The following is a 14,442-nucleotide window of genomic DNA, read 5'->3' on the forward strand; positions in this document are numbered from 1 at the left end:
TTGTTGTGGGTGTGCCCGCCCTTATGAGGTGTTTTCTCATTTTTCCCCCCTCTCCGTATTTTTTCCCATTTTTCTATGGCTTGGGTGGCTTCCGTGTGGTGACAGGAGGGCCTTTATGCTGGTCGACTGAACCTTCAAGTATCCGACCACATTTCTGTTCTGGCCAACTCAGTTTAGCTGGCCGACTGGAGGCTTTTGCTGGTCGTGGAGATTCAGGACCAGTCGGCTGCCTGTAGCACAGGCCGACTGGTATATGGGGCCATATAAATAGGCCCCCAGCCCCCCATTCCATGTTGTATCATACTCCGGGATCTTCTTGTGTATATAGAGCAGAGTTACACGCCTCTATCTCTCTCTCTTGTGCTGTATTTTTTCTGCATGCGTTTTTGCTCTTGTGTTCCCAGATCTAGTCATCATCTCCGCTGCGTATTCTGACAGCCTAAACTCTTAGAAAAGCATCTAAGGTGGGCAAACTTCTTGTCCATGTTCCATTTTCAGATTTTGCATACCCCGGACAAGAAGAATTTGGTGGCGGATGCTTTCACGCAGACCTCAAGTGCATGCCGCAACTACCGCCTATCATCAGGACTTGTCAGGGATGTGAGATATGTATGCTTTGGACAAAGGTTTTCAACTTATTTGGGCTGATTTGAATGATGGTATTGTTGTCCCATCTTATTCGATTAGAGATGGGTTTCCGATGATGCAAAACCGTATTTGTGTAGTGCGTGAATTACGCCAAAAGGTTATGGAAGTGTGTCATGCTCCGCCATATACTGGTCATCGTGGTATTCTGGCTACTACATAGGCTTTGGAAGAATATATTGAAGCTTATGTGCGAGAGTGCATAGTGTGTTAGAAAGTCAAGTTTGACAGACACAAGACACATGGTTTGCTTCACTCCTTACCCATTCCACAGGAACCATGGGAAAGCATTGCTATGGATTTCATTATGGATTTGCCGAGATCGGCACATGGAATGATGCTATATGAACTATTATAGATCGTTTTAGCAAACAAGCACATTTTATTCCTGTGAGAAAAACAATCACGCCAGAGCACATGGCAAAGTAGTTCTTGGCTTAGATTTTCAAACATCATGGCATGCCCAATTCTATTGTAGGGGATAGAGATCCTCGGACTACCAGTTTATTTTGGCGGGCATTGTTTGATAACATGGACACAAAGTTGAGTTTTTCATCAGCTTATCATCCTCAAAAGCGGATGGTCAAAGTGAAATTGCAAATTCAATTGTTTCAATTGTACTTGACTTGCTGAAGTGTTATGTATATGTGCAGAAGTCAGATTGGGAAAAGTATTTGCCATTAGTTGAGTTTGCATACAATAACACAGTGCATTCTTCAACTAATAAGGCTCAATTTGAGATAGTCTATGGCAAGGTGGTGCTTACACCTATCTTACGAACAAAAGATGAAATCTTTGCAGCAGATGAGTATATCCTGCGTTTACACAAGTTCGGACAGCTAGAGAAAGATGTCAAGCTAAGTAGAAAAGGACAGTTGACAGGCACAGGCGAGACCTTATTTTCAAGGAGGGCGATTAGGTGTTACTTAAGTTTGAGAAAGCACGTCTTCGGAAGCAGCCAGGCAAGGAAGGCAAGTTTTCTAAGCTTTCAAACAGGGTATTAGGGGCCATTCCAGATCTTGCAGAAGTTAAACGAAGCGGCTTATAGATTGGTATTGCCCGATCATTGGAAAATACATAATGCATTTCATGTCAGCTTGTTGAGACCTTATCTAGGACCACCTCCTATGGAACCAGTTTTGGAAGATCCACCATAAGTGGATGAACTTAAGGAGGTATTGCAACTTGAGCATATAGTTTTTCATAAAGAGCATAAGCATGCAGGTGGCAAGCTAACGCGCAGGTATCTTGTGAAGTTTAAAAACTATTCAGCTATGGATGCAAAATGGATGGACGAGGATTATTTTGCGGATTATCCGGAGCTTCTGACGGCCTACTTGGAAGCTTTTAAGTTGCGGTCAACTGCTTAGAAGTCGAGGGGAATGTCACAAAATTCCTTCCAGCTTTTGTTTTTCTATTGTTCATGTGTGGCACGTGGAGCTTGACATGACATACATGTATGGCTGGTGTAGCTTGACATGGTGTGTCTGTGTGGCATATGGAGCCTGACATGACAGTACATGTATGGCTGGTGTAGCCTGACATGATAGTACATGTGGCTTGTGGGGCCTGACATGTATGGCTCATGGAGCCTGACATGATGTGACTCCCTAGGACTAGCTATCCTGGAGATTTTCGATACTTTATGTTCTGGGAAGGTTCCGGAAGGATCATGAGCCCTGGACATTTTATAAAATACAACTGGGCAGATGGGTATTTCTTCCAGTCACTCATGTGTATGCATGACTTTGATTTTATCTTTAGATGGCTTGTTTTGTTTGCTCGGACAATGCCTGGATTTTCTGCCTGTGTTTGTCCATAGGCCGGGGAGGCCTGGGCACCTTGTGGACATGTATGTGCACACCTGATTGGGGACTGACAAGTGGTCTACATGTGTTTTGTCACACTCACTTATAAGTGACCGAACAACTTATAAGTGAGTACACATTGAACAAGACTTATTTAATACACGTGGCAGCCAAAAGCTAGGCACTGAACAATATTTGGGCCTTCTTCAAGTAGGCACCCTCTTTTAGACCTAAAAAGCACCCATCAGAGCTATTTCTGGCAATGGGACTCTATTACTAAAAGAGAACCCCAGTTAGGGCTGGATGCTGGTCGACTGGTTTTCTCTCTGTTTTACAGCCTACTGCAGCCATCTATCGCGACAAAAGCCTACCAGGTGTCAATAGAAGGCTGGCCGACTGTGTTTGCAGGTTCTCGTACTACTGGCCGGCGGTTTACAGGTCTGAAAAGCTGCTGGCCAGAGCATATAAACAGGAGGAAGGGCTGGTTGAAGGGCTGGGAACAGATCCTCTACTATTTGAAGACCTTCTAGCTTGTGTGCAGCTGCTAGTCGATTTCTTATGTGGCTACTGAGGGCTGGTTGACTGTTGTAAACAACCTTTGAGGGCTGGTCAGCTTGCTCTATGAGACAAACAGGAAGAAGACGATGATGTTGAGTTGTCCCAGGCTGATGTGGGAGTGCTATGGGCTGTCCATAGTTGTCCTGCATGTGTTTGATGCCGGGAATGCTCACTTGTGCTGAGAATTGTCAGCAAACTCACCATAGTTGTCCTGCATGTGCTTGATGCCGGGAATGCTCACTTGTGCTGAGAATTGTCAGCAATTTCAGTTCATGTTATGTTTTCTTGTTTTCATACTTGTACTGGAAGAGATAGGTGCATAGTTGCCACACGTTTTTTGAAACGCGTTTTTGAAACGTGTTTGAAACGTTTCAAAAACGTTTCAAACAAATTTCCAAAAGTTTTTTAAAAGTTTTTTTCAAATTTTTTTTCAGGTGTTTTTTCCAGGTTTTTTTTAGGGGGGTGTCCATAAATTTATGTTTGGTACAGTTTAATGCTAAAATCTACATTCAACTTTCATATACATGTAACATGAATCATGATACATCATGAATGATGAATCCATGATTCAAATTTCATACTGAATCCTGATTCTTAATACATCATACATGATTACAATTTACATCATACAATGATCATACATGTAACATGAATCATGATACATCATACATGATACATGGCAGTCTTCAGGAATCAGGAATTAGATCATAGATGGCAAAAACCCATATAATTATTAATAGCATAACCAGTTTGAAGTTACAAGTTACAACTTACAACATACTAAGCAACATACTAAGCACTAGTGAATAGTGTCAAATGATAAATCTGAAATCTGAAATACAGATGTCTGTACCGAAAGACCAAATACAAAAACTCTGAAAAAACAAATGGTCTCCAATGTCTGGAGTCTGGACTCTCAACTCTAGACTCAAGTGTCAAGAGTCAAGAGTCACTAGTAGTAACTAGTAACTACTCAGCATCATCCTCCTCTGAGGAATGTGAGTCTGTGTCGTAAGAAGATGAAGCCTCAGCCTCAGCCTCAGCACTCGTAGATGCATGATCTGCTGATGTCGGTGCCCGTGATCGTGTCATAGTAGCTGGTGCCATCATCTCCTCATATAGCATGGCATAGATGTCGCGCTCCTCAGCAGGGATCTCTGGTACGTCCTTCACTTTCTCTATGTCGATCTTGTCGACATTCACTTGGCGCGGCTCAATGGGATTGCCTTGCTGCTCAATTAAACGGAGGTTGCAATGACAATACACCAACCGTTCTAATTGAGCAGTGGACAATTTGTTCCTCTTCTTTGTATGGAAGAGGGCCCATGTGCTCCAGTTTCTCTCACATGGACCAGAGCTGCAATCCTGTGAGAGGACTCGTAATGCAAGGCGTTTCTGTCAAAAGATAACAGAAAACTTTATAAATAATAAGAAGAAACAACTTATATAAGTTGTAAGTACTAAGTTGTTACTTCAAAGTGCAAACTTATTACATGTAAGTTGTAACTTGTCAGTGGGCACTTACCAGAACTGGAGTACCGATGCCATATTTCTCCCACCAAGAGACTGGCTGAAGCTGAGTCTCTCTCAAAACTGCAGTGGCTCTCCCAAAGGCATGACTCCCATTCCGAAATACTAGGAGCTCATCCTCTAACTTCCTGAGGAGCTGAACATCACCTCCAGTCCAGGTCTGGATGTAAGACTGCCATCCCTCTTCTAGCTCCTCATTGTTGAACTGCTCCTCATTCCGCCATAGTGGGTGTAGTATATGGGCAACCGCATGGATTGGCCTATGAAACCAATCCCATCTACGGTTCCACACCTCCCTGATGTCCTGGATCCTGTTCAACGACACTTGGAAGCATGGAATTAATATCAATGTATAATGTGGCCACTGGCAACTAAAAGAACAACAATGACATACAATGATACATACCTCTCAGCTGATAGTATAGTGCATCGATCTAGGGCCTCTCCAATGCGGTCCATGAACTCATATAAGAGTCCAAGGGTGCTGCCCTCCATGTCCGTAATGCGAAGCACACTATATATAGGCTGAGTGGCCGTGACAAGTGCAAGGGCCTCAGCCCACCAAGTGTCTCGCATTACCGCGCGCACAAATGCTACTGCCTTGGGATGCTCTCTATCATCCCATGCCATCCACTCCTGAGAGACAACAGTGCGGAGTAAACCTGTACGGACCCGCACAAGCCTCTCAACCACAATGAGCATGTAAGCAAACCTGGTGTTTGAGGGCTTCAACAACTCCAAATCACTGTGTGCACGAAACATAGCTAAAACCTTTGGCCTCTTGGTGACAAACTTCACCATGCTCCGAGAAGTACTAAAGAGGTCGGCAATCCACCCAATTTTGGCCACATCCTCTATCAAGAGGTCCAAGCTGTGTGATGCACATGGAGTCCACACTATCTTTGGAAACTCATCCTCTAACATCCTGCCCATAGATACACAATTTGACCCATTATCTGTAACTACCTGCACTATGTTCTCTGGGCCAATCTCTAGCACTGCCTCACGCAAATGTCTCCATATGAATGCTCCAGTAACAACTGTACCTGGAACCGAGGCATCAATGGCACGCAAAAACATTGTGCCCTTACAACAGGACACCAAAATGTTATATACATTTCTCTTTCTCATGTCTGTCCAGCCATCACAAAGCAATGTGCATCCATATTTCTGCCAGGTTGCCTTCAAAGGCTCCATCTCAAGCTCCACTGCCTTCTTCTCCTTCCTTAAGTGGGTTTTGCGAAGGGACTCATAAGATGGACCCTCCCACTCATACCCAATGCGGCTGATAGCTTTAATGGCCTTCTTCCAACGAGGAGTACGCACGACGTGAAATGACAAAGCGCATTGTATAAACAACTTTGTCAATTCACGTGTGGCCTCCTTGACAGCTTGCTTTTGTATGCCTGCTTTAATGCCTGCCCTCTTTAGAGAAGGCACGGTGGGCAATGAAGATCTGTGGGCTACAGGAATGGAGCTAGACCCACCTGCTTGACTCTGCAAATCATCCTCTGTCCTAGCTCTTTTGGACACATCACCTACAGAATCTGTATCCTGTACATCATCATCAATAGGCTGAATTCCCTTTGCTGCTTCATGTTCTCTCTTCCATTGCTGAAGAGACGCTACAACCTCTCTTGGTACTTGACTGCAAGGGCCAATGCCTTCCCCTCTTACTCCTGTAAAATGGGCCTTTACCCTAATAATAGACCCACCTGACACTTTGGCACAAAAATTGCATTTCCACCTTTCTGTGCCTGAACCCCCATATCTGCTCACAGGAGTTACGTGGTTCCACATGGCATCCTTAGCCCGAGGCATGATGAATGAATGAAGAAATTTGGGCAACCTGGCAAGAAATGCCCAAATTTCAAATCTGAAATTTGGTCCAAAATCAGAAAAAATCAGCATTTAGGGTTATTAAAAACCTGAGAAGCAGGGTGCGTAGGGGCCGGAGGAGTAGGCTTGGTGCGTAGGCAAGGTGTGCATGCACCAATGTAGGCAACCTGGCAAAAAATGCCCAAATTTCAAATCTGAAATTTGGTCCAAAATCAGAAAAAATCAGGATTTAGGGTTAGTACAAACCTGTTACCTACGGTGCGTAGGGGCCGGGGGAGAAGGACTGGTGCGTAGGTAGGGGTGCAAGCAAACCTGGAAGACTTCAAAGGCTGGAAACGTCTCTTTCAAGCGTCACTTTCAAAACTGAAATGCCAGGAGATACTGCATCGTACGTTTTCTATCATAAAAAAAAACTGGCCCAGCAAAAAAACGCGTTTCAAACGTTTGAAACGTTTGCACGTTTCAAACGAGTAGCCTAAAGTTTGAAACGCGTTTTTTTGCAACTATGGATAGGTGCTAGCCAGCGGAGAATCCTTGACACCCGTGAAGTTGTATTTGGGAGAAGACTCCTTATTGGTAATCTAACCATTAAGAGGGGGGGGGGGGGGGGGGGGGGGTCAGCCCATCTTCTAGCCCCTAGTGTGGTGTACTATGGAGAGTTGTTATCTTCTTTCTATTTGGCATGCTTATGTGTTTATTCAGTTTTCATGATTGATAAGATTTCCGTGTTATAGCTGCCCTTCCGTTTACAAAAGCAGCAGCTAAGGAAGGCCAGCACTCAGGAGTCAACACATTCAACAAAGACAAGTATCACAAACCAACACCAAAAGATATTGTGGATTTCATACAATGTAATGGGCCATCTTCACATTTTCATGTGTTTTCTCACTTTCTTTCTGTTAAAGAGCAAACAGGGAACAACTTAATCTACAGGGAGACCAAATGTGTCAATATGGCTCTACCAAACTTTGTAATATGGATGAATAGACAGATGGATGCATGCATTATGTTTGTATTATACAAACATACATACTGCATGTATGTGTGTATGCATACATGCATCAATCCATCCATCCGTCCATGTATCTATCTACACACACACACGCACAAATATATCCTCGCATTAAGAAGTAGATTTCACTGAAAACCAATGGAATATGCTCACCCCCAATTTCAGGTAGCGCATCCCACTGATAATGCTAAGTGTTTCAACCCTCGCCGCATTCGTATCAATGCGCCGAGCATTGAGTTCGTTGAAGAAACGCTCTGTTACTGAGCTGAACCTGCAAAAAACATTGTGAAAACACAGTTAAAAGCTGAGCCCCACCCTTTTTGTTATTAAAAAAAGTGCTCCTTAAACTAAAAGGTCAAGCAAGGAAGAAAGTAGGGCTATAACACACTAAGGATAATGAACCTGATCCTTGACAAAGCTCCCAGAAACCGAGCAACAAGATCCAGCAAAAGACCTCTCAAGTCCACCAAAGAAGGATAGTCGGTCTGGCTGACAACTCTGAACGGAAATGGTCAATGTCAAGATTCATACACATATATAATATGTGTGTGTGTGTGTGGAGAACCCAAAAAGTTTGTGGAAGTACTTCAAAAAAAATATTGCAAATAAGGGTTCAATGTCACCATACATTTACGAATTTCCACCATACATTTTCAAAAAATATCTAGATAAGATCTATTGCTATGTAAACAATCAAAAAGTTCTAATGGAATCTTAAGAAAAGAAGGGTTAAACACACATTGTTGAAAGAAGATGACACACCACCACATGAATTTAAATATTAATTTTTTAACCTGAGAATGCTGGTCATCATTTTGGTTATTTGAACTGATATTATGTCTATGAGTAACTAGATTTAATCTTTCTTTTTTAATGTTGCTCCAACTAAAAGAGATGAGCACAGTTCACAAATGAAATGGTCTAATCTGATGTAAACTTTTAAGATAAATACCTTGATTTATCTGGGTCTGCAGAAAATTGACAAGCCTCAAATTTACTTTCCTATTTGATTGTTGAAGCTCTTTGATTTTAGCTTGCTGCAGTGTTGTGGATTTGATGTCAGCGATGGAGAGTCCCCCCTTTTTTCTTCAAATCGGCTACTCTTCGTGCTCTTTGGTAAATTCGGCAGCAGGTGTTTAGTGTGTGCAGAAGGCTCTCACTCTCAGCTGTAAACAGAAGGTGCACAACCTCTTCGAAGCCCCGTTGGAAGGTCTTAATACCTTATAAGGTATTAACCTCTTATATTATAATAAAAGGCAGTTTTTTTTTTTTTTAGTCTACAGCAGCTTCAAAAAAGTCGACAGGAGTGGCTACACAGCAGGGGGGAGTGGGAATGAAGCTCTGACACCAATTGTTATAAACATGCCTAGCATTGGATAGAGAGAGCGACTGCACGACTAAATGATGTCATGGTTTGATTGATTATTTCGATGAAAGTACAAGTACCTTTATAGGTTACAAAGGTTGCCTCCTGACATCATTGCTTATGTCACGCGTGCACAAATATCTAGACAAAACACACACACACACACACACATTTCCTCACTCATAGCAGTGGTTTCACACATAGATAAGACCTTGATTCCGAGCATCCTTAAAGGAGCTTCTCCCGAATGCTCAAAAGAAGAGAGGCAAGTTGCTACTCTTATCTCTAAAGATTCCCCTCCTCTCCCGAGAGGTAGGCAGCGGTATCATCTGCAAACTCGAAGTCTAGAGGCTCGTCCTGTGAGTGGATGGGGAGACCAAGACCTTGCGGCCCAATCCCCTGGGCGGCCAAGAAACTGCTCATCATCACCTCAGCAACAAAGAGGAAGAGGAAGAGGGCAAGTGCACACCCCTAACGGACTGATCTGGTAATCGGGAACATGTCCCCTTTGGGCCCTTGAATGAGGACCAAACTATGGGCGGTGGAATAAAAGTTATTATAAAACGCTAAGACTCCCCACATCCATCCGGCCAAGAATCCCATCCAAAGCATGGTGCCCTTGAGGAAAGCCCAATCCACTCTGTCCATAGGCTTTCTCAAAGTCCAAAAGTAGCACTACCAAATCCTCCTGGTAAAAGCGGGCCGTGGGTCACCTCCCAAAAAGTGAAGATGTTATCCAAGATGCTCCTATCCTAGATGAAGCTTGCATGTGTGCCATGAATTAGATCTGGGAGGTAAGGCATGAATTAGATCTCGGAGGTAAGGCTGGGGTAGTAACGTTCTTCCTATAGCAAGTTGGGATTTGAGAGGGGCATTTAATGCACCAGCTCATTGTGGGTAAGGAGGGCCTTAGAAGTACCTTTGTGTGAACAAGTTATGGTTGGATGGGGACATTTAATGTGCAAGCTCGATGTGGGCCTTGTGGATTTTGAACTTATTCTTGTGTGACAATGTATGTAAATTTAAAGAGATTAAGGTTATTAATAGTATTTTAGTCAATCATTGAGGTGTAAGTTGAAGTGTCTATTAGAAAGGAGCTTTATGTTAAATTAAGGGATATAAACAAGCACATGTATGAGTAGGTTTGTGTCCAAATTAATACGGACCTAATGCCAGGCATGAAAAGTGGCAAATGGAGGACTATATATAAAATTTGGAAGTAAGTGCATGCTCAAGGTGTGTCCCTGTACGTGTGCGAGTATGTAAGTGCATGCTCAAGGTGTGTCCCTGTACGTGTGCGAGTATGTAAGTGCATGCATGGAATGTGAGTATGAACGTGTGCATGTGTGTACAAGGGTGTGAGTATGTGCATGATTTGCAAGTGCATGCATGTGTGTACAAGGTTGTGCATGCATGATTTGCAAGTAACTGCATGCATGTGTGTACAAGGGTGTGTGAATGTACATGTATGTTTGCATGAGTGTGAATGATAGGTAAATAAAATGTATGAAAGAGAATTAGAGGTAAAAGCTAGTAAAAGGTGAAAAGGGGTGCACGTGCGCATGCATGCATGTGTTTAGTTATTTGTTTACATGTATTTCTCTCCAACTTGAGCAATCTTCAAGGCTCAAAAATACTTTGAAATCTTAACTTTGCAACACCCATTAACTTTAAATGCCATGTGAGGGAACAAATACATACTTATCAGCATTGATAAGCCAATCAAAAACAAAATTCTCCAGCCCTTTCCATGAATACTCTGCAAAACATAAACCATAACCCTAAAGTGTTCATATATGTTATTACATGTGGCATCAAAAGTTCATAAAGCAAATGCAGCTCAGTGAGACCAGGTGGTGTTGTGTACTGCATGTTACCTGTAAGACCTCCTTGTGGACAGCATTCCACAAAACGTATACAAGCTGAGCAGAAAATACATTCAACTGCCAGCTGAATGTACAGCAAGCAATGTTGCAACATCAATTACATGAGACCTAAATATCTGCATATACAATGGAAAGACAGCATCCAAGAAGAGTTCACCTACTTTTCTACATCCAACAAGAATTCACCTACTTTTCTTTGAAATGTCGAGACATCATATGCACCCTTTGGGGTATCACTACACCAGACCAAAAATAAACGTCGTTCAGATTAGATCAATTCACAACTTGATGGATTAGAGATACAGATCATACAGCTTAGAGCTTCACTTTATACCTACTTGAACTGCTAGCCCCTGTGGAAAAATATACCTATCCATGGGTCTATTTTATGTCTCCCTAATAATGTGCATCAGCTTTGGGGTGGGTGCGTGCATGCATGCGGGTGTGTGTGTGTTCCCCCAACAACCTCTATAAAACTGTGCATCACCCTACAAACCAAAAGTCTACGTTATGCCTGTGTATAAGCACGCCCAGGAAACCTTCTTCCACTTTACCCCATGGCATTGCAAATGGTGGATGTAATACCTTCACTACTGGCAAAAGGGTGTTGCAGCAGCCAACCAAGAAGCTGTCATCAGCATGTTTGACTGCTACACAGAGGGCAGATGGCCAATGCAAGTAGGCCTTGGTGAAAATTCAAAGGTGGCTATATCACTCATCCCCACATTTGGCCCTAGTGTTCCGACATCAAGAGCAGACCTTCCATGCCTCACCATCTGGCTGCAATACACTGACCAAGAGCTTACTGAGGAGGCCTGGCTTCACATCTCGGAGACTACTCTCCCTGATTCTTGGTCCATCAGCCAAGTCTTCTACATACTGGCCATGTGAGGTGCACTATTGCAGGCATAAACATGCTGCTACACTTTGTAAAGATAACATGAATGTCATTTTAAGAAGAGTTTTTCTTGAATGTTGGCATACAGGACATGAATCTCAACTCCTGCAGAGCAAATGCTGGTGAAACTCCGCCATTGAACCCTAAGAATCAAGCAAGCTCTCTTTGTTCCCTTCCTCTCAATAGTCCTAATGCCATCTTAACAGTTATCACCGTTTCCAAAAAGCAAAAGAATCCTCCTTTTCCAGTGTTCAAGCTATGTCTATCTTTGAGCTTGTAAACTCTTAGTCTTATTTGTCAGTAAAATTTTGATAAATAAGTGCATATTTTTGAGTTTGGAGTTAACATGCAGATTCTATCTTCAGGATGTTAAGTCTTTGAGATAACCTTTATTCAGGTAACCCCATCAGATCTGCTCAACAAGTGATGATAGTATTTATATATAAGGGAGAGACAAAACATCAACTTCATACGCTGAAAGACAAGAAAAGGAATTGGGTTCTACGGGTCACTCATAAAGAATTCCTTTTGTCTTTGATTACCTCTCCCTCCATTTGGAAAGTGCTTCGAGTAGAGGTACAGGAGTATAATGAGCTGCCATTGCAAGTGAGTCGAGGACTTGTTCATACGCTGGTTCGGAGGCTCGCAAATATTGCCCATCCTGCAAATGGTGCATAAGGTTAAAAATTCAAAGAACTTATAGACAACAAGTAGCACCTTTTAGAGCTTCGCAACACAAATAATCCTTGTAATTAAGATTGTAAAATCAAGCAAATGTTAAAGAGAGATTGCCAAAAGGTGCGAAAAAATAAACAAGAACTTCATGTAGAATATCGTCCCAAAATAAGAGATCCTTCTAATAGCAAACCAAAAATACATTAATAGCTAACGATTAGAATTTGTTTTAGGTTGAGAACATTATAGCTTGATAGACTAGTTTATGTAAATGCCAACCTTCGCCTCTTGGTGCAGCTTAAAGGCATAGACGCCACTGTGTGTTGAGGGAGGTGATGTGTTGCAGTGGAAGGTCATAGAGGGTTGAAATATGGTCATAGAGGGTTGAAGTCTTTAGGAAGCTGAAGCTGGAGTGTGACTTGGATCGAGGGGATCAAACTGAGACATCTTTCCTGCGGAGACGCACGGATGAGCACATGGCATAGGATTTTCTTCAGGAGGATGAAGCGCTCCTTCAACGCGTCATGTGCCCAATCAAGGGTAGAACAGCATCTTCAAGAGGCCGGCATACGGGAACATACAACAGTTTATGTCTTCCTGTTTCAAGGAAAAACAGCTTGTGCACATTCCTGCTGCCTTCTACCATCCTCTGATTTCCTTTCAATTGGTCACTACACTCTATCTGCCCACTAACTAATAATGAACTGAGGGATCGAAGGCTAAGCTTGATATGCCACGTGCTCCAATCGGCTGGCTTTTACATGTGTAGGGTGAGCTCCTTGCTACTGGTCAGCCAGTGCAGCTTGCAGACTGCAAAATTTTGCCCGTGCTACCCTCCTGCTTTTCTATGTGTGCCTCTCATTCTTGCGCTAAGCCTTAGGGTGATCATCTCAATATACTTCCAAGCTCACATGAAATATGAGCTCTTTCTCCCTGTAATAAACGGCTAAAAAAATTTTGGGCCCTTCATATACTGCTAGCCCTACAGAGCTTGTCGAAGTGCTTTGATGTTTTCAAAAAGAACGTGATCTTAAATGAGACAAACAGCGTAGAGATGGCTTTGCCAACGGGCTCATGGATGCACTCAAAAGCATGCCCATATGCATGGGATGTAACTTGTGCTATTGCCACTGCTAAAAAGAAAAAACCACTCTGCAAATCAAGCCTGGTTCTCTTGAGCAAGAAGCAAAACTGACAATACCTGGGCTTGAGCAGTGTCGATCCTGCGTCCCGCAAGAGGAAGAAATCTCTGCAGAAGCGCATCCACGATGGGCTTGGCAGGGTTGGCTGGGCGTGCCATTTTCTAGTTTTTCTGCTACGCGGTCGAGGGAAAAAAAACTATATCTTTCCTGCAATTTGAAGTATGAACTGTTGCATCCACCTTCATCCCGACAAATTGAAGGGTTTTGACTACGGTCCGTGGCAGTGAGCAGATCTCATCGCTCTCAGATCTCCAAGCCCGTTTCGCGGAAAAGACGTATTTAAAGGTGGATGGGGAAGGGAGAGAGAGAAAGAGAGGTATGTACGTGTGTGCGTGTGTGTGTAAGAGAGAGAGGGGGGGAGTGCGCGACAGATTAGAGAGTCGATGTGTACGCGCGCTCTCATTCTCTCTCTACCTTAGTGGTAGGCAATGTGGTAACTTCATATAGAGAATATATGCAATATCTTTCTTTATTTTTTAAATTTTGGCAAGAAACAGCGGTTTATATACACTACTCAGACACCCAACTTCAGTTTATATACACTACTCAGTTACATCGGTTTAAATTTTGGCAAGAAACATCGGTTTATATACACTACTCAGTTACAAGGATGCGCAACACAGTAGAGAACACGGATCAAACCCGCACCACCGGCTGGGACTTCGTCCGCTTTAACCACTCCACTACAGCCGTGTTCTCGCAAATATATGCAATATCAGATCTCCACTTGAAAGAGAGATGGAAAAGTGCTTTTATGTATGTGAGTTCCCATAAGTGAGAGAAAGTGCAATATGTTCTCTCTATCTTAGGGCGTGCATTGCTTGGTAGGCAATCTCCATATGAAGGATACATGCAAGAGTCTCCCTCTCACGCTCTCTCCTGTAGGCTATACATTAAGCAATTACATCGCCATGAGCCTTCATTGTGTAATTGCATTTTAATCAATCAGCAAGACGTGAAGATCAAAGAGAGAGAGAGAGAGAGAGAGAGAGAGAGAGTGTGTGTGTGGAAAAAGAGAGAGAG

The 14,442-nt window shown here is 43.0% G+C and overlaps 2 protein-coding genes across 2 annotated transcripts in view; both read right to left on the reverse strand.

Moving 5' to 3' along the window:
• The window catches only part of LOC147611941 (ARM repeat superfamily protein), a 67,978-nt gene extending 54,127 nt beyond the window's left edge, over window positions 1–13,851 (reverse strand). Inside the window, exons 1-7 of the mRNA XM_086783805.1 lie at window positions 13,419–13,851; window positions 12,085–12,203; window positions 10,835–10,880; window positions 10,636–10,708; window positions 10,460–10,517; window positions 7,795–7,890; window positions 7,546–7,663 (exon numbers count right to left, since the gene is read on the reverse strand). Coding sequence (XP_086639931.1) covers window positions 7,546–7,663; window positions 7,795–7,890; window positions 10,460–10,517; window positions 10,636–10,708; window positions 10,835–10,880; window positions 12,085–12,203; window positions 13,419–13,517 — 609 coding nt within the window. The 5' untranslated portion in view covers window positions 13,518–13,851. The remainder of the gene's footprint in view (window positions 1–7,545; window positions 7,664–7,794; window positions 7,891–10,459; window positions 10,518–10,635; window positions 10,709–10,834; window positions 10,881–12,084; window positions 12,204–13,418) is intronic.
• LOC147611942 (uncharacterized) lies at window positions 3,815–6,362 on the reverse strand. Its single transcript, XM_086783881.1, has 3 exons — window positions 4,948–6,362; window positions 4,537–4,852; window positions 3,815–4,406 (listed from the first exon to the last, which is right to left on the reverse strand). The coding sequence occupies exons 1-3, from the start codon at window positions 6,360–6,362 to the stop codon at window positions 3,981–3,983; spliced, it is 2,157 nt and encodes a 718-aa protein (XP_086640007.1). The 3' UTR covers window positions 3,815–3,980.
• Window positions 13,852–14,442: the final 591 nt, after the last annotated feature.

The sequence above is a fragment of the Cibotium barometz genome, chromosome 46, assembly GCF_041138505.1.
Source record: "Cibotium barometz isolate CiBa-2024 chromosome 46, ASM4113850v1, whole genome shotgun sequence".
In the NCBI taxonomy this organism is placed as follows: Eukaryota; Viridiplantae; Streptophyta; class Polypodiopsida; order Cyatheales; family Cibotiaceae; genus Cibotium; species Cibotium barometz.